The following is a 24,651-nucleotide window of genomic DNA, read 5'->3' as shown; positions in this document are numbered from 1 at the left end:
ATGTGATTTATGTAGTGGGAAGTGATTTATATTGAAAAAGGACCCTGGGGGCTCCTGGCTGGCTCAGTTGGTAGAGCATGCGAGTCTTGATCTCGGGGTCATGAGTTCAAGCCCCATGTTGGGCACAGAGTTTACTATAAAAAAAGAAAAAGTAAAAGGACCTCTGGTTAAGGTACTAATACTGGTTTCAATCTTAGATCTTTTAAAAATCTTTTCCGGTTGAGGGGCACCTGGGTGGCTGAGTCAGTTAAGTGTCCCACGTCAGGCTCTGTGCTGACAGCTCGGAGCCTGGAGCCTGCTTCAGATTCTGTGTCTCCCTCTCTCTCTGCCCCTCCCCCACTCACGGTGTCTGTCTGTCTCAGAGATAAATAAACATTTAAAAAAATTAAAAATCTTTTCCAGTTGAAATTAAATGTTCCTTTTGGTTCAGAATTTAATTAAAATATTGCCACATATTATCTTTTTAAAAGATTAATACACAGAGATTCATAGGTTGAAACCAGTGGTTCCGCTTGAGATTGAAGTTGCTGGCAAAGGGCGTGTGGCTCTGTGGAGCCTGAGCAGGAGGGCACAGTGAAGAACCGTGTTCACCAACCTGCTTGGGATAGAATCTGAGTATTTTTCCTGATGGCTAAAAATTTCAAATCATCAAAAAATATCTTCTAAAGAATTTTGGGAATTAAATTTGTGTTGTTTTTTTTTTTTAATAGAATTTCCTAACTACAGTGGCTATTCTTTTGGAAGCAGGAGCTTTTGTAAATGTCCAGCAGAGTAACGGTGAGACTGCTCTAATGAAGGTAAATACTTCACACGGGTCACCTACTCCCTCGCTCTTCACAGATGCCTCTGCCAGGCAGTCTGCTGGGGGCCAAGAATAGGATGGGGAACAGGACACAGGTGTGTAAGAGAAACCGTTTAGCAAAGAAGCAGTTAAAAGCTGGTGTGAACAATAATGTAATAGGAATAAGCACAGAGAGCTCTGGAATTACATGAAAGTTGGTACCAGGCCTAGCAGTGTGGATTCAAGGCCGGACAGGGCAGGGCTCAGTCAGTAGAGCATATGACTCTTGATCTCAGGGGTCATCAGTTTGACCCCCACGTTGGGTTTAGATTACTTTAAAAAAAGGAGGTAAGGAGCACCTGAGTGGCTCAGTCGGTTAAGCGTCTGACTTCAGGTCAGGTCATGAACTCATGTTTTGTGAGTTTGAGCCCCGTGTTGGGCTCTGTGCTGACAGCTCGGAGCCCGGAGCCTGCCTCAGATTCTGTGTCTCCCTCTCTCCCTGTTCCTCCCAGCTCCTGTTCTGTCCCTCTCCCTCTCCCTCTCCCTCTCTCTCAAAAATAAAGATTAGGGGTACCTGGGTGGCTCAGTCGGTTGAGCCTCCAACTTCGGCTCAGGTCATGATCTCACAGTTCATGAGTTCAAGCCCCACATTGGGCTCTGTGCTGACAGCTCAGAGCCTGGAGCCTGCTTCGGATTCTGTGTCTCCCTCTTTCTGTCTCTCAAAGATGAATAAATGTTTAAAAAAATTTTTTTTAAATAAATACATAAATAAAGATTTAAAAAAAAATTTTTTTTTTCTTTTTAAAAGAGGTGAGACACGGTGGATGTGATGGGTGGCTGAGCTGCATCCCACAGAATGATACATAAGCTGACAGGGATGAGCTGTGTGAGCGGAAACTGGAGTAAGATGTGTACTGACACCTGGGAGTGGGAAAGAGTACGATGTGCTTACATTATGGTTTTACGTGAGTGGAATCAGGTTTCTTCGTGTGTGTTTGCAGTTGTGGTTTGATGACTGTTTTGAATGGAAGGTTGCTGAAGCTTCCTGCATATCTCCCCCTTTAATTGCCCCTCTCTGTTTACAACAGTTTTGTATTTGCCTCTCCTGGGGCCTAGCCCAGTCTAGAATGTTCCTGTGGCAGTTCTGAGTTCCTGGCCTAAGATGCCGTTAGGACGTAACAGGTCCTGACATCACACCTCGTGTTAGTTCCCTGCACGGAGGGAGGCTCTGTCTTACTGCCCCCTTCCTAGATACAGGTTGATGCAAGCTCTTAATCCAAGTAGGTGTTTCTTGGCCGTACTGAGTTTCAGCTGCATTTCCTGAGTCGGTGAGAGCACAGGTACAGGCTCAAGTTACCACTGGGCCTGGGCCTCAGTGTGGTCTTGAATCTTTATACTCTCAAGGCCAGCATCACCTGTCCCCTCGGCCGAACTCCTTGTGCTGCTGTTTCACTTCTGGTTCGCGGAAATGCTTATTTTGTTCAGGAGCCCTACTTTTGAATTTTAATTTTCCTTTATGTGTTCCTGTTGCCATGTGTTTAGAGCAGAGGTGGCACCCCAAAGCATGAATTAAAACTTTGTCTTACCGCGAAATCACCGGATACATGCCGCACAGCAGATACTCGAGTAGTCAGGCGTGTGGAGGTGCGCACAGGGCAGTGAGCGCAGACACAGGAATTAGGATGACCTAATCCTGAGAGCGTTCAGGAGCCACTAAGCTGGAGAAACATAATCGGAAGAAAGGTGATTGTTTTTAATGTCCCCCTAGGTCAGTAGGGGGAAGGAATTGGATAAAAGACCAGGAGTTAGCAGACATATAGGGGACATTTTTTAAAGTAAGTGAAATAATAGTCTGTACCCAGGTAGTGACAGTGGAGATAGAAGTGGGTAGACCAGTGTTTTAAAGAGGTAGAATTCATGGGACTTGGTAATTGACGGCTATGCTTGTAATCCTGTTTGCTAATTTAGGGAACACAGACAGTATACAATGGGAGTGGGGTTGCATTTGAGCTGAAAATGCTCAGATGTTTCACATTGTGATCTTTTGCTCAGGAGAAGGGTGTGGGCTGTATATTCAGATTTGGGTTCATCTGTGTAGACAACATGATTGCAGCCCTAGGCTGAGAGTTGGGTCACCACTGAGATTTGGAAGGGAAAGAAGGGTCAGAGAAGGCAGCCACATAGGAAAGACCAGAGGAAGAGGAAGATCAGGAGGGAGAGGTATCCTGAGTGAGCCGGCCCGGAGCATCTGTGGGTCAGAGATGCCAAAGAACAATGGGCTGAGAAATTGGGAGAAAGGGAGAAATTGCCCTTGGGGGTTAGCACTGCAGAGGGTGTTGGCGCCCTCATCTGGGCAGAGTTTGTATTGGGTTTGAGGGATGTGGGATTGCAGGGGCTGGGAAGGTGGATGCTGGATGTAGCTGGCACTGAGGAGTTGGTCTGAAAAGGAGGAAGGCAGTGCCCAGAGGGGAAGAGGTCGAGGGATGGTTTCTTGTTTCTTCCCAGAGAGGAACTTAAGCATACGTAATAAACTGTTGTCTAAATTAGACTGCCTATAAATGTATTTAATTTTGTTTTTTATTTTTTTGGTTTGCTTTGGTTTTTGTTTGTGTTGGGTTTTGGGGGGCACCTATTGTTTAAGCTTTACTTAGATTTAGTATATTAAATTGGTTTTATTGAATTTGAGAATTAGAAGAAATGAACCTGGGGAAAGATTTTCAGAAATGTTTAAAACAAAATAAAAAACCTTTCATCTCAGAAATAATGTATAAACTTGATCATTACCAGAATGTGAGGGTGTGGAGAAACCACATTCTCACCCCCTAATGTTGGGCATATAACTGGTCCCAGCAGGGGCCTCTCACCCTTCCTGCTACTGACATTGTGGGCCAGATCACTTGTAGGATGTGTCACAGCATCCCTGACCTCTGCACCCACCCTCAGGTGTAACAACCAGAAATGTCTCCATACATTGCCTGAATTCCCCTGGGGGCAAAACCACCCCAGTGAGAACCACAGGGTTACATGCTTTTGAAGGGCGTTTGTCAGATCTGTCACTAGATGCATGCCCTTGGACCTAGCGATTACACGGCTTAGACACCTGCTCTGTAGAAATGCTGTCCCGCATGCTCAGTAGCATACGAGATGGCATTGTTCTTGTGGGAAAGCTTACCGGCTTGGCCCTGTTCCATGTACAATATATATTATATAGATTTTAATATTGAAACATATTGTCAAATTGGTGTCCGTACAACAGCCAGTGCTCATCCCAACAGGTGCCCTCCTCAGTGCCCATCAGCCCCGTTCCCCTCCCCCATCTGCATCAACCCTCAGTTTATTCTCAGTTTTTAAGAGTCTCTTATGGTTTGCCTCCTTCCCTCTCTGTAACTTTTTTTTTTACCCTTCCCCTTCCACATAAGAGTGAAAACATACGGTATCTTTCTCTGTATGACTTACTTCACTTAGCATAACACTCTCCAGTTCCATCCACGTTGCTACAAAAGGCCGTATTTCATTCTTTCTCATTGCCAAGTAGGATTCCATTGTATATCTGTGTACAATATATTATTTTAATTTCAGCCTCAGTGTCGTGAGGCAGAAGTACCGTTATCCCCTCTTGACAAGTGGAAACAGTGAGACTCAGAATTAAGGGATATACTTGAAGTCACAAAGCCGGTAAGTAAACAGAGACAGGAGAGAGCCTGGATGTAGGTCTTTTTACTCTAGAAATGGTCTTTGAACTGCATCCAGCTCCATCTTAGATTTGCTGGATTCAGATTTGTATCTGCGCTTAATTAGTCTCCTTTAAAGCAGCTTCTAGGAAAATCTTGAAATTACTTTGTGATGCTAAGAGAGCTCCCTTAGAGATTCCCAAGAGGATCTCACTTGTCTGGGTGCTAAGGTATCAGCTGCCAGGGCACAGGACTTGGTCTGAAGAGTGGAGCACACCAGAGCTTAGAAAGGCCTGCTGTTTGTTCTGTCTTGGGACAGAAGTACCTTTCTCAGACTTGCCCGTTTCCCCAGGAGTCAGGGAGGAGATTGAATGTAGCACAGATTTCGGTACTGTTCGCGGAGTAAAAGGAGCATATGCCACCTGTCGACGTCACAGTGTGTAACCGTGGGTGAGACCTGATAACCGTGTTCTCCCCGCCCCCCTCTGGCCTTCTGTCCTCTTCTTGAAGAACACCTGGGCTCACGTGTGGAGAAGGGGACAAACACTGATGGGTAGTTCTCTTATTTTGCAGTTAAGTGATTACGACTCCTTTTCTCCTGTCATAGGCCTGTAAAAGAGGAAATTCTGATATCGTACGACTTGTAATTGAATGTGGAGCTGACTGCAATATTTTGTCAAAGCACCAAAATAGCGCCCTGCATTTTGCGAAGCAGTGTAACAACGTGTTGGTGTACGACTTGCTGAAGAGTCACTTAGAGACGTAAGTGTGCGTGAATGTGCCGTGGCTCAGTCACAGAGTCGTCTTGGACACGTCGTCATTAGAGGTGTGGAACGGGAAAAGATTGTCGAGTGGAAGTCCTGCCAGGTTTCTGTTCTCAAAAGCTCATACGTTTAGTAAGTGCCATATGAGTTGTTTTTCCGCAAGTCCTTGAGGTCCTCAGACTTTTAAACTTAACGCAGTCTTACCTAGGAGTAACTCCTTAAAACCTTAATTATGCTTGTAATTTGGCTTACGGACCTTTTCTCAAAACTACGTAAGCTGTAGTGGTTGCTTTTTTAATAGACATAATTTTTAGAGCAGTTTTAAGTCACGGTGAAGTTGAGCCGAAAGCCCAGAGGTTCCTAAATACCCTCTGTTTCCACACATGCACAGCTTCCCCGCCAACTTCTGTCGCCAGAGTGGCGAATCCACTGAACCCAGTGAACCTGCATGGACTGTTCCCGTCCAAACTGCCTGGTTTACCTGAGGGTTCACCTTGGTGTTGTGCAGCTTGGGGTTTTAACACATTGTAATGACATGTACCCACCATTGGTGCCATTCAGAGTGCCACTGCCCTGAACATCCTGTGTCCTGCTTATCCCTTCCTACCCCCTGACCCCTGGCAACCACTCGTCTTTTTACTTTCTCTCTAGTTTTGCTTTTTCCAGAATGTCACGCAGTTGTAATCCTGGTGCTTGCCTTCTTCAGATGGCTTCTTTCTCATAGTAGTAGGCATCGAAGATCCTTCCACGCCTTTTTTTTAATGTTCGCTCGTTTGTTTGAACTCCGGGGTAGTTGACATACAGGGTCACACTGGCTTCGGGTGGACGGTGTAGTGACCCGGCAAACCCGGTGCTCCTCCGTGACGAGTGTACGCTTTTTCCCGGTCACCTGTTTCAGCCTTCCCCCTACCAGCCTCCCCTCTGGCCACCACACTTCGTTCTCTGTAGTTAAGAATGTGTTTTTTGGTTTGTGTCTTCATTTCTCCTTGGTTTTGTTTCTTCAGTTCCACACGAGTGAAATCGTATGGTATTTGTCTTTTTCTCTGACTGACTTCACTTAGCGTAATGCTCTCTAGCTCCACCCATGTGGCTGCAAGGGACAAGACATCGTTCTTTTTTAGGACTGAATAACGTTCCATTGTATATGTATTCCACATCTTTATTCTTCAGTCGATGGACCAAGAGTTGGGCCGCTTCCAAAATCTGACTGTTGTAAATAATGCTGTAAAAACATAGCCGCCTCCGTCCTCCGTGTCTGACGTCTCGATAGCACATTTCTTGTTTTACTGAATAGTGTCGCATTGTCTGGATATACCCCAGTTTATCCTTTCAAGATCATTCTTTTTCAAGCGAATTATTAGTATTATTTTTCTTTGTCAGAGAGAGGACAAGTGGGGAAGAGAGAGAGAATCTTAAGCAGGCTCCATGCTCAGCACGGAGCCCAACCCTGGGCTTGATTCCACAAGCCTGGTATTGTGACCCGAGCCAGAATCGAGAGTTAGATGCTCATCCAGCTGAGCCACCTAGACACCTCTTTTTAAGTGAATTCTAAATCATTTTATTCTAATTAAAAGTTCATGCAAGTCATTCGGTAGCTTTTTCACTTAACGATTATTTTGGCAACACGTAACAGAAACTTCACAAACAGTAGGTAACACGAGTAAGGTGTTTATTGTTCCTGTAACAGGAAGTCCGGGGGTAGGCAGCCTTCGGCGGGAATGGCCACTCTTCCCCTCTCTTCCTCCTCCACCGCCAGCCACGCTCAGGGTGTGCCTCGGATCTTCGTGCCTGCACGATAGTTACTCCAATTCCAGTATCAATATCCTAAGCAGCAAGTAGGTAAATTTCAGATGAGAGACAAAAAACAGAACGAAAGGGCGTGTGCGTGGTGAGTCTGCCGACATCGGCGGCCTCTGCCGGAAGCCTCCCCCAGCCGGTAACTTTTGTGTGTCTGTGATCCAGCACACCGGACTTCTCCTAAAACCAGAATGTCCTGGGCAAGCCAAATGAGTCGTTTAAAAATATTTTCTGAATTAGCACTTCTCAGTTCATTCGACTGCTTTCTAAACTAAGTACTATAACAAGGTGTGTGTGTGTGTGTGGCAGTTTTTGAATTTATTAATAGAATTCTCATTTTCATAGACAAATAAGTCCTGAGTGCTGTCCGTGTACCAGGAACTATTCAGAAGACTGGGAAGATGGAGACAGCAGTGAGAGAGAAAGATTTGCTCTCTTACGGCCTGAGTTTCCATGTGACAGCACAGACAGTAAGACACATACATAGTGTGTCAGGTGCCGAGTGCTAAAGAAAAGTGCAGGGAGGGAACGATGAGTAGGAAGTTAACGTTTTTTTTTTAAGTTGATTTGGGAAGGCCTCGCCGGTATTGAACAGTTTGATGATAAAGTGACTCATGGTTATTTTCTCCATCAATATTAACAAGTCTATTCTTTTTTGTTAGACTTTCAAGAGTAGCAGAAGAAACAATAAGGGACTACTTTGAGGCACGTCTTGCTCTGTTAGAACCAATCTTCCCAATAGCATGTCACCGTCTCTGTGAGGGGCCAGATTTTTCAACGGATTTCAATTATAAACCCCCACAGAACATACCAGAAGGTAAGCCTATGTTTTCTCTCCGTTTGAAAAGGGACACTTTAACTAATTTTTAAACAGTGTAGACCTCTTTCTGTGAACATAACTTGAACAGAGTCCCAATGTGTGTAATAATTCTGCAAAATGGTTAACAGCAGGGCTACTCTGGCAGAGAGAAACCCAGTTGGTACCTCCCATCCTAGGTGACCTGGAGGGACCCACAGAGCACTGTGTTAGCACTTGTTTAAAAAGTACGGAAGTTGGGGCAGCTCTTTCTGCCCACAGGTCCTGTCCCCGTACTTGAATAAAACCATTTCTCTCACACACACACACACACACACACACACACACACACACACAGTATGGAAGTTGGGTCTTAATAATTGTACTTGTTTGGTTTTTTCTTTTTTTAATGTTTATTTATTTTGAGAGAGAGTGCGTGCGTGCACAAGCAGGGGAGGGGCAGAGAGAGAGGGCGAGAGAATCCCAAGCAGGCCCCCTGCTGGCAGTGCAGAGCCCAGTGTGGGGCTTGAACCCATGAACTATGAGATCATAACCTGAGCCGAAATCAAGTCAGCACTTAACCAACTGAACCACCCACGCACCCCTAGTTATACGTTTGGTTTTTTTTAATTGAGTTTTATTAAAATTTAGTTAGCTTCAGGATTCTAAGCCCAGAGTGAATGTTTCTCCTGAATAAGCCAGTGTCTTGGCTCATCGTAAAGTTGAGTACCGAGGGATAGAAATTTCAGTTCTGCTTCCTAGGCTCTGCTTAACAGCTGCTTTGCAGGCAAGACCATGACCATGGCATGGCCTTCTCTGGGACACTGGGACACCACATATTTAGACGGAGATAACACTGTCTCTGCCTGAAAGTAGGAAGCTGGGCTTTTCCTTTTCTGTTAAAAAAATAAAAACATCCATTTAAAAAATATGTACTCAGGGGCACCTGCGTGGCTCAATCAGTTAAGCGTCCAACTCTGGTTTTGGCTTAGGTCATATCTTGTGGTTTCATGACTTAGAGCATTACGCCGGGCTCTGTGCTGACAGCACGGAGCCTGCTTAGGATTCTTTCTCACTCTCTCTCTGCCCCTCCCCCACTCATGCTAGGTCTCTCTCTCTCTCAAGATGAATAACTTAAAATTTTTTTAAATTAATAAAATAAATCGTAGGGATTCCTTAATGGAAATTTAATTAAAATATAGCCAGGAAAATTTCATACCACGAAAAGACATCTATTCATAACACCTGTGTTTAGTGACCTGGACGCTGAAGAATCATTCGTGGTTTCCACTGTCCAGACGGTTAGTTCGCATTGCTGGGTGGCGAGCACCAGGTCGGGGGTTGGGGTGCAGGGATGGGTGAGTTGAGCCCGGCGTCTCCCAGCATGCGTAACTCATGGGCTCCAGAGCACCAGGACTGCCTTAGGGTTACTGAGGGCTCTTTTCTGCACATGCACAACATCTGCAGCCAACAGAAATTTTCTGTTTCCAAAATCTCAAAGATGCCTTGATCTCAAAGATCTCAGACGGAAGATCCTGATAGGTTTTCCTGCCCCTCGCTAGCTCGTGAGAGATGCAGACTCTCAGGCCCCGCCCAGACCTGACCCTCAGTCAACACCCTGGTGAAGTCTCCATTTAGGAGCACACTCAGCCCTGAGAAACACTGACCTTGGGCTCTTGAGGAGACTGTAATTGTTCAGCACCTAGTTTGGCTGGAGAAAATGTTTATATCGATACCACAAAACAACTGCTGGCAAACTGATTAGAGTCCCCTGTGTCATTTTCTTCTGTGAAATTCAAGTATCTGTCAGAGGAGAGCAAATAAACACACCCCCCTTAGATCTCCTTTTGGTCAGAATAAACAGCACCTGAATGAAAGATTTTCGGATAGGATTTTCACTATTGACCACGTGTCCCCATTCGGGCCATTTTGAAGAGTTACACCACCCTCCTTTTCAGTGCAGACAGTAATAAATACTCAACTCTTTGATAGTGGGGCTGACGGGAAAAAGACTGTAGGCCTTCTCTTCTTTTGAACCTCAGCACTCAGGTGCGTGGGGGGTTGCATTTTAAAGCTAGAGAGCAAAACCAGGATGTCAGACCTTAAACACCTTGAAAGGAAAGGTAAGAGGGCCAGGGGCTCTGTGTGTTCTTCTTTCCCTGGGATCAGGACAGATGGTTCCTTTGGGTCTCTATTATGAAGTTTATAATTGTTCTGGACCATTGTTTTTTTGTCCTGAAAGTGGCTTACCAGAAGGGTCATGGAGTTCATACGCCTATTTTCTGTTATACTGGAAAGTATGGCTTAATGTTCAAAGAAATGAGTCATGCGGTACAGTTCGGATATTCAGTGAAAGCTTCAAACCTCATGTTCCTCCCCCTGCCTAGAATAAGTTTGGGTATTAACCGAAAAATTTGTAAAGGGCCAAATACCATGTGGAAGAAAATGGACAATCATTCAAACCCACACCCAGAAACAGCCACCACAGAAGTTTGCTTCCATGGACATTTGCATTCCATGGACATGAATATGTATTCAGCTGCAAATTATAAATACCGCTACTTTTTTAGACCAAAAACTGTTATGTAGAAAAGCATATTTTTAAAATTTTGATTCATGAGTTCTCAGTAGGGATTAGACAGAAAATCAAAGGGATCTGTGGTTTGAAAAGTGCTGGGAGGGACACCTGGGTGGCTCAGTTAAGCATCTGACTCTTGCTTTCGGTTCAGGTCATGAGCTCATGGTTCATGAGTTTGAGCCCCAGGTTGGGCACAGAGCCTTTGGAATTCTCTCTCCCCCTCTGTCTCTGCTCCTCCCCTGCTCACTCTGTCTCTCTCTCAAAATAAATAAACTTTTAAAAAATTTTTTCTAATGCCAAGTTTTGAAATCGGAGGGCTGATGATTTGGTGTGAATGGGCACTGGGTGGGGTGCTGCTCCACCCAGGTGCATTCCGGGGACCGCTTCCAACTTGTACGGGGTGCGTCTCCCTCTGAGCTGAAAGGTGGCCATGTTAGGAGTGGTATTAAAATCTGTGTTTACATCTCCCTTATTCAGGCTCTGGCATCCTGCTGTTTATTTTCCATGCAAACTTCTTGGGTAAAGAAGTAATTGCTCGGCTCTGTGGACCGTGTAGTGTGCAAGCTGTAGTGTTAAATGATAAATTTCAACTTCCGGTTTTTCTGGTAAGATTTTCTGTAGTTCGTTACTGAAAAACACATTCTTCTGATCCAGAAGCACAGATGACGTATAAATTGCTGTTTTGATAAAGTACGTTAATTGTAATTTAGTAAACCACTTGGAAATGAGGCAATAACCCATAATCACGAAGTAAAATTGTCCCACATTTTGTCAATAAAGTGTGGATTTCTAAATGTTTGATATATATGCCTTAAGTTACATTTACCACGTCTTAGAAATTCTTAAGGTAGAAGAAACATACTGATTTTAAAATACTCTGCCTTTTCCCACCGTTATAATTACAGACATTCGCTTAAAGAAAAATTTGGAAATCTTAAAAGTATTCTGTTCTTCAAATACCCAGAAACACAACCACTAGTATAACATGGGTGTACTTAGGCTGAGCTTTAGGCAACCATCATACTGTAATTTTGCTTTATAATAACAAATCTATTAGTGGCTATATACATTTTTTAACATAAAAAAATGGTCTTGAAGAATCTTTGTGTATGTTTCCTTTTCCACAGGTAGAATTCTTTCCTTAGGCTGAAGTCAGCAAAATTAACTGGTTATGAAGATTTTTAACACTCAGGCTCTATATGGCTGGATACATGCTAATCCTAAAGATTTATCTGAGTATTGTTTTTTTGCAGATAAATCTTAAGCTTTTTTGTCATTTGTATCTTTTTAATAAATCAAGGGGAAAGTAGTCACAGGAAATTGCTTTATATAAATTAAAATACAAAACTGGTATTCTCGTCTGGAAGGTTTTTGTTCTCTTAAGCTACAGTGATACTCTTAGATGTAGAAGTTTGAGGAAACACTGACTGTGGTCTTTCTCTCTAGGATAGCCATTTTGTTTACTCGTTCAGCCCTGCTACAGGCCTCAATAAACTCTTCATAAGGTTGACGGAAGCGCCTTCTGCCAAGGTGACAATCCTTTCCTCACATTTAGTGCAACTACTCACATTGCTATTCCAGCAGCAAGCCCAATGTGGGGCTCGGTCCCACGAACCGTGAGATCACGACCTGAGACGAAGTAGGTGCCCAACCAACAAAGCTACCCAGGTGTCCCTAAGCATCCAATGGTCGTGAGTTCACAAGCCCCACGTTGGGCTCCATGCTGGTTGTGAAGCCTACTTAAAGGGAAAAAAAAAAAAGAACATACAATGTGTTAGACATAATTGTGTGTCATAAATTGTGTGGAAAGATGAGAAGAATGCATCTCTCCAGTACGGAGCAGCCTGAGTTGTATTCTAGGCTGTTATTTAATGGCCATATGTATGTCTCATAGGCTGCTCACTACACATTTCTTTGTAAAATGAAGATGAACCAAAAAAGTCTATGTAATAAATGGTAGTTGTTTACTATAACTTTAAGCACTTGGGTTTATTACAAGTGATAACCTAACACTTGAATTGATAATTTGAGAACATTGCCAAATAAGAACTCTCAGCCGTGCGCGCACGCGCGCGCGCGTGTGTGTTTTCCCTCCTCTAAGAAAGGGGGACTCGGCAGAGGTGTTGGTGCTGCTACGTATGCCTCTGTTCTTTCGACAGGTGAAGTTGCTGATAGGCGCATACAGAGTGCAGCTGCAGTGACGGAACAGAGTCGGGACGGAGTCCTTTCCAGACCTGTTTTAGGACCCTGGCACAGCTAACACCTCCAGATTTGAAGTTTCATCTGTAAACCTCTTGCAGTTTTGGGCTGGGTATCTGTTACGGGCTGTGAGATGGGACGTGGCGGTTCTAATATATTCTGAAATAGAGATGTATTTGTGCCAGTGTTCTCAAATCTTGATGTTGTCTCCAGACTGCATACTTCGGTTTTTCCACAATGTGGAATGGTATATAGAATTATTTAAGAAAATTAAAAGTCTCTTTTCTAACTTGAAATTTTCTACTAGCCCTGGTGAATTTCTGCATTAAAAACAAGTCTGTGTATGCCAAGCAGTAAATAAGGGGCGAATTTGCTGGCCTCGAAGGATGACTTCTCTGACTTGGTAGGCAGGTTCGAGGGAGGCGGTGTGATGTCTAATCTGCAGTTGCCACAGGTCCTGAATTGGAGGTGACAACTTTGTATTTGCAGTTACCCTTTATTCCGGGAAAAGATAAAAGAAGATACAACTCATGAACTAACTTTTATCCTTGTTCTTAGAATCCATCAAGTAATTTTTAAAAAGCAGATCCTGTGCCCTCGTTACGAACGCTGGGAAGGCAGCCAAGGTTTGTCCGCCACACTGGGCCTCATGTGAAGAGCTGTCGTCTCTACAGATTCCCCACAGGTCTTAAATTCTTTTAAGAAATATTTGGCAAACTAGTAAGTCAAACCCCATCTGGACTACAGAGATGGATAAAATTATTTAGTTCCTGATTGGTTTTGTAATTGTTTGAATTACAATTTTAATGAAAATTTTTCAAAAGGTCACATATTTGACCACATTGTACAGATATTTGAGAGAGCCGTTTTTACTTTACAGTACTAAAACGGCCTTTTCCTACAGTTTTCTCAATAAAATACCACAATGTTGGTCTATTTTCTTTGTATCTCAAGTCTCAAGACTTCAAGGTGGATACTAATGTGTAATATTTTTAACTAAATGACAGCTGGGATTGGAATTTTTTCAGCTATATTGAATCATGCACTAGTACTGTATCTAGTACTTTCTAGAAAAATCACAAGACTGAGCAGCAGTGGATAGGTCAGGAACAGCAAGGGAGACAGTACCTTAATCTAATACACCCTAAGAGAAGTGGGTTTTTAAAGAAAATCTGTTCTCTCAAAATCATGCTGAAGATCTCCATCATCATCTTTATAAGCACACGTTATTACAAGGTGATGTACTGTTGATCCAAGAGGTAAGGCCAGGCTAGAAACCCAAGTAGAACGACGAGTAATTCCTTCAGTAGGAGTTTAGGCTCAGAAGGATGAAAGCTGTTAGAAGTCAGCAAGGAGAAAAAAAAAAAAAATCTTTAACAGATGAAACTTAATTATAGGGAAAGTGGCAAGTTATTTTGACAGAAGCAGGGTCAGGGAAGGAAGACAAAAGTTTGAGCTTACTTGGAGTAACCCCACCTTTGAGTTGTCCATCTCAGCTTTGTGCCAGATGTGCTAGTAAATTCTGTAAACAGTTGTGTCTACCAGGAATGGAAGGTACAGCCACACAACTTAGTACATTTTGCTCTAAATTACAGCTTTGTTGTTGTTCTTTTGAGAGAGAGGGAGGGGCCGAGAGATGGAGGGACACTCCCAAGCAGACACGGGGCTCAGACTCCCGAACGGTGAGATCATGACCTGAGCCGAGATCAAGAGCACATGCTTCACTGACTGAGTCCCCCCGGCGCCTCAGCCATAGCTTCTCTGGAGCCAAATGAAAAGCACACTTGTCCACTTTGGTTTCTTAAGGATGAAGGAGACTTGAATTGTCTTGAGACTCGCACTTGAGAGAGTGGTTTCTTGCTGGTTCTGTGATGAGGCAGCTAATAATTCCGTCAGATATTAATAATGCTGCTACTTTGATTATTCAAATAAAGTATGTACAAAGTGTGAGCCTTGGTTTCTCTGGAAAACAAAGCAATTCTCAAACGGCAGCTTAACCAAAAGGTTTACAGACCTGCTTAGGTACCGCAGGTCAAAACCAAAGCAATCTTCAAGTATATACAACACAGAATATATAACTAAACTTCATCATCTCGGCCGTGGGTGATATCACTAAGTACATCATCACTGAAAAGCACAGAGTCCACATTTTTACTTCAATTTTATCTTAGAAAAAATCACCCCTCAGCCTTTACTCTTTTCTGGTGCATATGGCAGTGAGGACATCCTAATTGGATGACTCAGTGAACTTTTCTATATCATTCGTATCTGGCCCACTCTAATAAGCATGGCTGTAGTGGAAAACACGTTATACGGGCTTTTCTCCGCAACGGTTAGTACCAAAGAGAAACCTCTAATACCTAATACTACGCAAATGTTGAACCACAGTTAGATAGTTTGCTTTCACTCCGAGAATAGGTCATTTTCGTACTTTTTCCAAGTCATTCCCAACTTAGTGAAATGTCAGGAGGTTGCAATTTGAAGCTCAGCTTTCCAAGTAAGAATGTTTTAGTGCTGGCAAGGCTTAGCACCAGGATGTTAACAGTGAAAGGACCTGATAAAGCATTTACTGTGCAAGACTATGGTCTTTTTAAAGCAAGGAGGATAATTGATTAGCAAAGACCAAGGAAAAGGAGGATACATACGCCAGAATTGTCAAAAAGTGACTTGTGAAATAATTCTGAAAATGTTAACATTTCATGCAGTTCATGTTTCATAGCCTAAATACTATATAAACTCCTAAAACTGTTGTAAACTTTTTAAACTTTATTGGCTAAGTAAACGCAGAGAACCACTCACAGGATCCATACGGCTTTCCTCTTTTCTGTGCAGACTTGCAGATAAATCTCCTTTCAGACCAAACTGGGATTTCTAGGCCTCACATCTACTTCCAAGTAAAGAAAAGTGTTACTAGTAAGCTAAATCTAATTACAGTGAGGAGGCACAAATAAGGACCAAATTAAAATCCAGAAATAGTCCTCTGCCGACATCCAGAGCCCCCAAGAACCCCAGCTGGAATCTAACCCTAACACTGCATATCAGTTTAACTTGGAAGAAATTAATTTTTCATTATTCTACAACACACTATTTCCCTCATACTCTCTACTTTCTTTGGGCTTAAATATATATATACATGGCTTTAGTAAAACATAATTTTTCTAACAGTGCCAAATTTCATGAGGAGCCCCTTATCTTGGGGACTGACCCCAAATTGCAGGCTAGAGGGGATGCCAAAAAAAATCCCTCTAACAGTTCCCATTTATAGCGAATTGAAAGGAGAGTTTGTCTGTCATTCTGTATTTGTAGGCTACTCCCACACTACTTTGCAACATCAGCCAGCAAGAACTCTTAAAACACCTGAATGAAAGTGGAAGTTTGCACCATTCCAGATATTTTAACCACGGAAAATTTGTCCACGAGGCATAATGTCAAGTGTTAACGATTATTCGTAAGTTGTTTATATGGAGTAATAAATTCACAAATGAAGTATCTGTTTTCTGGCTGTTTCTCCTCTGTCTTTAAAAGCATTTCTCCCACAAGATGACCTGGAAAAAAACACAAATTCTTTATTAGCAAACAGGAATTAATATCTATAGTGTATTTTCTATTAGAAAAAACAAAGAAAATGTAGTCCTCATGCCAGAGCAACACCAGCTGTTAGAAATGAAAATTCTCAGGCCTTATAAATCACAAACAGTGGGGTTTGTATTCTAATAAGCCTCCAGAGGGTTCTGCTATATACCTTGAAAACATGAGAACCACTGTTTCAAAGGATAACCTGAAGATAATCCAATTTTTAATAAAATTCCTGCATTTTGTTAACTTCCAAAACTTTAATAAAAGTTAATTATCTTCCTGAAATGAATCACTCCGTTTTTGCTGACTATAAAATCTGTAATAAAAAGCAGTTACTTCAAATAAAAACACTATTCATCTCTTACCAAAATTAACTTCAAAATCCTCCAGTTCCAATGACCAATCCACTTGACAAGCCTGTAAGATCCCTCTCCGCTGGCCACATAATGCCACAGCTTTGACCTGTGCCACAGTCGGCCTATGTATCTTAAGTTTTTTCCCCTTACCCATACATTCTGAGGTTATTTCGTCAAATTTTATTTAAGTAAAGGATTCACAAAGAAGTCTGAAAATTTAATACCAACAAAAGGTCTAAAGGATATTTACAAAGTAATTCTCTAATTTCAAAAGGGATTCTAATTTTGTAAATAGTAGAAACCACAATTTACCTGGATGGCTTTTATCATTCCCTCCCCACCCCCTGGATTCTCTACACTCAATGTGGGGCTGGAACTCACAACCCCAGAGATCAAGAGTCGCACGCTCTACTGACTGAGCAAGCCAGGCACCCCTACCTACAGAGCTCTTAAAGAATCTTGCTTTGCTGGATCCCAACCCTCAAGTTTACATTCAGTAGGTGGACCTGAGAATGTGCATTCTTGATCCCAGAGGAGAACGACACTGGTCTAAAGGGCCAGCTTTGAGAATTACTAACCAAAGTTAATTTCCTAGAGCTGAGTAAAAGAACACAAACCAGAGCTCTCACATTTTTGTATTCATGGGCATCAGATACTTTAAAAGGGGGAAGTTTCTCCAGGTTTCCTTATATGCCAGAGCCTCTGACACAATGTGTGCTCAGATCTCCTGGGATCTCGTTTCAATGGGTAGTCTGGTTGATGTGGTCAGCTGTGCGTTGAGATTCTGCACTGCCAAGAGAAGCCCTTAAGGCTGGTGCTGCTGGTCCCCGGGACAACCCTTGTAGCAAAAACAGAAGAGCTCCTTTATCGCCACCAGATAAAGTGGTTGGAAAAGAAATAACCTTAAAACAATACTTTCTGGAGGTATTAGGATGACATTTTACCGTCAACGGAATTCTGTCATAATAAGTCACAATGTAGGGGTGCCTGGGTGGCTCAGTCAGTTGAACGTCCAACTCTCGATCTCAGCTCGGGTCACGACCTCGCAGTCTGTGGGATCGAGCCCTGCATCGGGCTCTGCGTGGGTAGCATGGCCCCTGCTTGGGATTGTCTCTCAAATAAATAAATAAACTTAAAAAAATAATGCTTTTTTAAGTCACAATGTAAATGTTGCTATAAAATAGAAAATTTGCTACCTTTTAAAAGGGTAGAAAGAGCAGCAAGGGAGAAATGGAGCTGGTATCCCTAGTACTGATCTGAATTTATGATATTAAACCATTTCTGAGGGGCACCTGGGTGGCTCAGTCAGTTAAGCGTCCGACTTCAGCTCAGGTCACGATCTCACAGTTTGTGAGTTGGAGCCCTGCATCAGGCTCTGTGCTGACAGCTCAGAGCCTGGAGCCTGCTTTGGATTCTGTGTCTCCCTCTCTCTCTGCCTCTCCCCTGCTTGTGCTTTCTCTCTCAAAAATAAATAAACATTAAAAAAAATTTTTTTTTTTTTTTTTTTTTTTTTTTTAATAAAAAAATCCACCATTTCTGAGATTGCACACTTTCCGGGGCGCCTGAGTTGCTCAGTTAGTTGAGCGTCTGATTCTTGATTTTGGCTCAGGTCATGATCAGGATCAGGTCATGGGGTTCAGCCCTGAGACCCGCTCCACGCTCAGCATGCCTGATCTATTCTTTCTCTTTCTCTTTCTTTCTTTCTTTCTTTCTCTCTCTCTCTCTCCCCCCCCACCCCTGCCTCCTCCCCCACTTGTGCTCGCTCTCTAAAATAAAAATAAATAAGATTTTTAACAAAGATTTACACACTTTACAAGGAACATAAGACTAAAATTCTAGACTTAGGATCACTAAAACCCAGGAGGGAACTTTTTTCTTAGCAAATAAGACCTGTTTAATATTTTATCTCTACTCTTAGTTCAGTTTTACCTAAGGACAAGTCAGTATACCAACCAGTGAGGAAAGACGAGGGCAAATGTGGAGTTAAAAATAGCCTCTGACTGCTCAGATAAAAGGGCGGTGCCCCTGCAGATCCCGTAGGACCGCGGAGGAGCAGAGGGTTCAGCTTCTACTACAAACTACCCTTCACATCCGTTCCGGAGGTCCGCAGGCAGCACCAGGAAGTAGGACTAAGGAAACTAAGAAGCAAGGAACGTTGTTTTAACGGACATTGACTGACCTGAAAGGAAATCTGACACCAGCATTTCCTAGTCTCTGAACTTGATTCATGCCAGAAGCCGATATTCAGGCAGCTTCATCCATGTTTTCTTTCACCCTCCTAGAAATAAAAATCAAATTTGGCCAGTTTCAATGATCAATAAAAAGAAGTGTTAAATCATTTTCTTAAAGTTCTTAACCGTAATCGGTTCCCACTCAGTAAAGATCTTCCTTTGAATTAATTCACTTCCTCAAAGAACATCAACAGACTTAAAATTCAACTCAATTTTATGTTTTGGCATTAATCACTACTAAATCCTACACCTTGAGTTTCCAAGCCTGCTAATAATTTTAAAATATCGAGAGCCTATTTTGCTAAATCCTTCCTTTTTATTTCGGTAGGCAGGCCCTCTTGTTTGCATGGTTCATCCCTCAGCATACCACTGCCTGAAATTTTATAATCCAGAATCCTACACAGGATACTGATTCCTACTCTAATTTGCAACATTTTATTCTACTTGTACTTGGGCAAGGCACACAAATATACCTCTTGTGCTCCATCAGAAAAAGACTCAACCTACCCTAATAATCCCTTGAACCAACATTCTCCAAACACAGAGCATTAACCCCAGATTTTTCATTGGAATACAGTTTTAGATATATTATCTCATCCTTATAAAATGTATTTTATAACATACCTGAAATGTTATACACAATACTACACTATTACAGCTTAGAAATACACAAATTGGCACTCAATTTTTTTCAACTGTTAGGGTACATGACCCCAAAACACTGGAAATAACTACCCTAAATTAATATTGTTTTCAAAACCCATCTGGGTCTCAATTTCACCTGAAAACTGGATGGAATATGAAACTGCTCCCAAAATCTGCATGTAAAAAAATATGTACACAAAATTCTGCATATAAATTTAAGGGGATTCCAAATGATCCAGCAGGACCCCATGGTCCAAGTTATAAAACCTTAAATATTTTTTCAAACAACACATGCCACAAATCAACAAGAAATTATCTTTTATATATATTTCCACCTGCAAGTAGCATTCTACACATAATCTTAGGTAACTGTGAAGTCATTAAAGCATTCTTAAATTGGTTATATATATATATATATATATATATATATATATATATATATGCACTTCTATCATTGTATTTCCTTTAGTAAAATTAAGGCTGACAAGAAGAATGGAACCATAAACCAAACTGCACAACTGGGTTACTAATTTTTTTTTAATGCTCATTTATTTTTTAAAAAGAATCAGAGCACGAGCGGCGGAGGGGCAGAGAAAGAGAGGGAGACCCAGAATCTGAAGCAGGCTCCAGGCTCTGAGCTGTCAACACAGAGCCTGACATGGGGCTCGAACTCTTGAACCGTAAGACCATGACCTGAGCCGACGTTGGACGCTTAACCAACTGAGCCACTCCAGCTCTCCTGGATTACTAATTCTTAATGACACAAGGACTGCTAAAAATAACTGTCTCCTCAACTTCTCAAAAATGTGAACCTGCAATTTACAAAGCATTCATCACATATATTGAAACCTGGAAAGATAATCTCTAGAATGATCCAAGTTTAGTTGCCAATATCTAGTCTTTAAAAAGGTGGCTTAAGGGAGCCTGGGTGGCTCAATCAGTGGAGCATCCAATTCTTGGTTCTGGCTCAGGTCATGATCTCACAATTCATGGGTCTGAGTCCCACTGTCAGGCTCTGTGCTGACAGTGCAGACCCTGGCTTCTCAAGCCTTCTCTCTCTCTCTGCCCCTCCCCTGCTCACACTATCTCAAAATAAATAAAATAAAATTAATTAAGTTAAACTAAAAATAAAATAAATAAAATATAGAATTAATTCAATTAAAATAAAAAAATAAATAAAATGGTGGCTTAATATCTGAATTCAATATTCAAAATCACTAGCATTCTGTTTAAAGACGTGGTCTTACAAAGAAGTGACCAGGTTTATTGTACACTGGATTATAATCAACATCAATGAAAGAATCACAGTGAGCCAATGCACGTGTACATCCATTCCATGATACAGATACTTTGGATTTAAAATCTGCAAAGTCCTAGAAAGGTGACACACATAATTCCAATGCTGAAGAACAGTGTCTCTGTCAAAGCGATACTGTCAAATACTGGGGGGAGGAGAAGCAGCCAACAATCACATTAAAAGAAAAGGTCTCCTATAACTGAAATCTTAAGCATCACTGTAACAAGACACCGCTTTGGACGAAAGTGGTCTGTTTTTATTTAGGATAAAACTGGGTAAGAACTACATAGAAGTTCATGTTTGACTTGCCAAAACATGGATTAAGAGTGAAACATGGCTCTTCTGACCACACCCTAATACCTTTCATAGTCAGAAATGTAAGCATCCAATAATATCATGTATGCTTTTCTGATGATTTTTCTTAAAGAATAAAACATTAAAGATCTACAGAAGGCCCATTCTTAACAGTCAACTAGGTAACAATGACTCTCCCCTCTTTGAGTGAAAGAAGGTATCCTTTCCCACTGAGTACTCAACCCTACTCTCATCCACACATTACATGTAGTTTGCATTATTTAATATATAAGCTACAATAGAAGTAACGTTCTAAGAAAGGGATGTTTAAAATATAGGTTATACTTCAGCAAGCATGGATGCTGAGCGAGACTATTCAAATTACAACAAACTGTAAATACCCAAGACAGGACTTTAATGGCTCGTGTTGAAAACACCTTGCCAGAAATCAACCTAAAATTAGGTAATGATTTCCTCTGAAGTAGATTCCCATGGTATCAAACCCTAAAGGAGCCTGTGTTCCGAAGTGTGCAGGTACGGGGGAGAGGGAGACAGCCACGTTATCGAACATCACCATCAGAGACAGCTTGGATGGCATAGTGCTCACAACTGAATCTGACCCTTGGCCTTCATGACAAAGACACAGACCACAATACCAGTCACTGAAGCAATAAATAAGCCAAATGCTATTATTACAGGCAATTCACAACAGTGAAAATATGTAGCATATTCTTTACTAAGTAATTTTATTTGAATGTTAATAGATTCTCTTTAAGCAACAAAGAATATAACTTCAAAGAGTATAGGGAAATAGTGTGTGATTAAGTGAATAATCTACCAGAAAGATTAGGCCAAAAATCCAAAAGCCATCTCCCAAAGAAACTTGAGAAAATGCCCATGAAAACAGCAAATCTCTAAAATAATACTACTTACACAAATTCACTCTTTCTGATGGAATACAATTTCGACTGATGAACAAATGATGTAACTGAATAGTTTCAGTTAACTGAATTAATTGGAAGTCACAATGACAAAAAGTTTCTTAGCATTTTAGGGGCGCCTGGGCGTCCAACTCTTGATCTCAGCTCAGGTCATGATCTCACGATTCATGAGACTGAGCCCCACAACAAACTCTGTACTGTCGGCATGGAGCCTGCTTGGGATTCTCTCTGTGCCTCTCTCTCTCTCTCTCTCTCTCTCAAGATAAGTAAATAAACTTTTTAAGAAGTTTCTCAACATTTTAAATTCTCACCTCTTTTTGAGTTGAAAATTGGCAATAAAACATAGCAAACTGAGGGCTTTGATTTTTTTCATCAAACCCTGTTTCTTCTACCCAAATTAGCAGTGAGATATCATGATAAAAGCTCAATTATATAATTTCTATCTTCCAGCCAATATTTTACAAAAAGCAAAAATCCATAATATGAACATTCAATTCTGGATTCCCAACATCATCTGGCTTTCCAGAATTCTAATAAAGATCCCTATGGTTTTTTTACACAGATAGTGATGAAACCACACAACCTAGTTACAACAGTCCCCCCTTACCCACGGTTTCGCTTTTACCAGTTTTGGTTACCTACAGTCAGTGGTTGTCCGGAAGCAGACGGTCCTTTCCTAATGTTTTGTCAGGTCAACAGTAGCCTAATACTACTTCACCACACTTCATCTCATCACATAGGCACGTCACATCAGCAAGAGAAAGGTGACAGTACAGTAAGACATTTTGACAATTACTTAAGTTGTTCTATTTTATTAGTTATTGTTCTTAATCTCCCACTGTGCCTAACTTATAAATTAAGCCTTATCATAGTTACGTATATTAGGAAAAAACAGTTATCTGTAAGGTTTGGTAGTATCCACAGCTCCAGGCATCCACCTGGGTTCTTCAAAGTGTCTCCCTTATGCTCTGGTTTCTCTTCAGATCGCGTAAATCTTTCGCTTTTTACGAAGTGTCTCCCTTAGATAAAGTGGGGGGAAGGGCTACTGTACAAACAGTAATAAGGGTATGACACACAAAAACATACCCAAATGACCAAAAAGTGTGAAAAGTTACTCAACATCCGAAGTTACTAGGAAAGTGTAAATTAAAACTACACGGATATACCTCTACACATTCACTCTATGGCTAACACTAACACAACTTGACAATACTGAATGTTGGCAAGGATGCAATACGGAACAGGAATCACGCGCACTGACGTAAGACAGACACTTTGGAAAATTAGCAGTTTCTAAGAAACATACATATCCACGATACTCCGCAATCCCACTCCCAGATATTTCCTCCCAGAAAAATGAGAAGTCTGAATGACTTGAACAGGAATGTTCACAGCAGCTTTATTCATTACAACCCAAACTGGAATCTAACCCAAGAATATATCGGTAGCAGACTGGACAAACAAAATGTGGCATAGTCACTTCATGGTACGCTATGCAGCAATAAGATAGAACCAACTGCTGACACCTGCAACAACACAGATGAATCTCAAAAGCACTATGTTGAATGAAAGAAGCCAGAGGCAAAGGGTATACATTCTATGATTCCATTTACATGAAGTTCAAAAACAAGCAAAACTAATCTACTGTGATCAAAACAAAACAGTGGTTGCCCGTGATGCAGGATGTACCGACTGGAAAGGAGCTCCTAAGATACAGTTTATGAAAATTAAGGCTGTCAGGCCAAATAAAATTCACAAATTTAAATGACAGGCTATTCCAAATTTTTAAAAAGCATGATTTTAAGGTTTTTTTCCCCCAAAGATTTTATTTTTATAAGTAATCTCTACACCCAACGTGGGGTGCAAAATCATAACCCTGAGATCAACAGCCACACACTTCACCAACTGATCCAGCCAGGCACCACAGGATTTTAAATTTTTTTAAATTAATGAATCAGAAAAAAAACTATTTTAAAGTTCATATAGCAACTCAAAATTAATAAATAAGGGTATCTGGGTGGCTCACTTGGTTAAATGTCTGACTCTTGATTTCGGCTCAGGTCAGGGCTCATGGGTTCGAGCCCTGCATCAGGCTCTGCTGACAGTGTGGAGCCTGCTTGGGATTCTCTTTCTCCCTCTATCTGCCCCTTCTCCACTCACATTTGCTCTTGCTCTCAAAATCAAAAACAAAAACAAAAAAACAAAATACAGTAAGGTCTTGAGTAGATAAGAATCATCATTTAAATAATATTGAATCATATTAAATAATCATATTAAAGAATTAAGAATCATCATATTAAATAATATTGAAATCTAGAAAACATTTACAAAATAAAGATTTTTTTTCAGCTTTATTGAGGACAACTAGATATTTCAGGAAAATAATTTATTGATACACAGTCTTTTTCTCCAACAGTCATAACATTTACTGTAGTTATCAAAGAAATGTAAAATTCAGCAAAGACTCATATGAAATCTAATAAAGTACTTGATGATGACTTTTAGGGGTGCCTGGGTGGCTTAGTCGGTTAAGTGGCAGATTCTTGATTTCAGCTCAGGTCATGACCTCATGGTTCCTGGATTCCAGCCCCATGATGGGCTCTGCACAGACAGCAGGGAGCCTGCTTGGGATTCTGTCTCCCTCTCTCTCTGCCCCTCCCCAGCTCACATATGCACTCTCCCTGTCTCAAAAATTTATTTTTTTTTAACGTTTATTTACTTTTGA

At 41.5% G+C, this 24,651-nt stretch overlaps 2 protein-coding genes and 1 long non-coding RNA gene across 4 annotated transcripts in view; 2 read left to right on the top strand and 1 right to left on the bottom strand.

Moving 5' to 3' along the window:
* The window catches only part of MPHOSPH8 (M-phase phosphoprotein 8), a 53,081-nt gene extending 39,076 nt beyond the window's left edge, over positions 1-14,005 (top strand). Inside the window, exons 9-14 of one of the 2 annotated variants that reach the window (XM_019436452.2) lie at positions 711-797; positions 5,060-5,214; positions 7,676-7,830; positions 10,865-10,992; positions 11,834-11,917; positions 12,547-14,005. In XM_019436452.2, coding sequence (XP_019291997.2) covers positions 711-797; positions 5,060-5,214; positions 7,676-7,830; positions 10,865-10,992; positions 11,834-11,917; positions 12,547-12,588 — 651 coding nt within the window. In that variant the 3' untranslated portion in view covers positions 12,589-14,005. The remainder of the gene's footprint in view (positions 1-710; positions 798-5,059; positions 5,215-7,675; positions 7,831-10,864; positions 10,993-11,833; positions 11,918-12,546) is intronic. The other variant, XM_019436453.2, reaches the window with a different exon arrangement.
* A 242-nt stretch (positions 14,006-14,247) lies between these two features.
* On the top strand, positions 14,248-16,072 carry LOC128776529 (uncharacterized). Its single transcript, XR_008421645.1, has 2 exons — positions 14,248-15,013; positions 15,190-16,072. It is a non-coding gene; the product is annotated as an uncharacterized LOC128776529 (long non-coding RNA).
* Positions 16,015-24,651, bottom strand: part of PSPC1 (paraspeckle component 1) — a 103,350-nt gene continuing 94,713 nt past the window's right edge. Inside the window, exons 9-10 of the transcript XR_002076559.2 lie at positions 18,698-18,796; positions 16,015-16,131 (exon numbers count right to left, since the gene is read on the bottom strand). The gene's annotated coding sequence lies outside the window, so the exon portion shown is untranslated. The remainder of the gene's footprint in view (positions 16,132-18,697; positions 18,797-24,651) is intronic.

The sequence above is a fragment of the Panthera pardus genome, unplaced genomic scaffold, assembly GCF_024362965.1.
Source record: "Panthera pardus isolate Hobbes unplaced genomic scaffold, ASM2436296v1 HiC_scaffold_1, whole genome shotgun sequence".
Classification (NCBI taxonomy): domain Eukaryota; kingdom Metazoa; phylum Chordata; class Mammalia; order Carnivora; family Felidae; genus Panthera; species Panthera pardus.
This window is presented reverse-complemented; position numbering and strand designations above follow the sequence as displayed.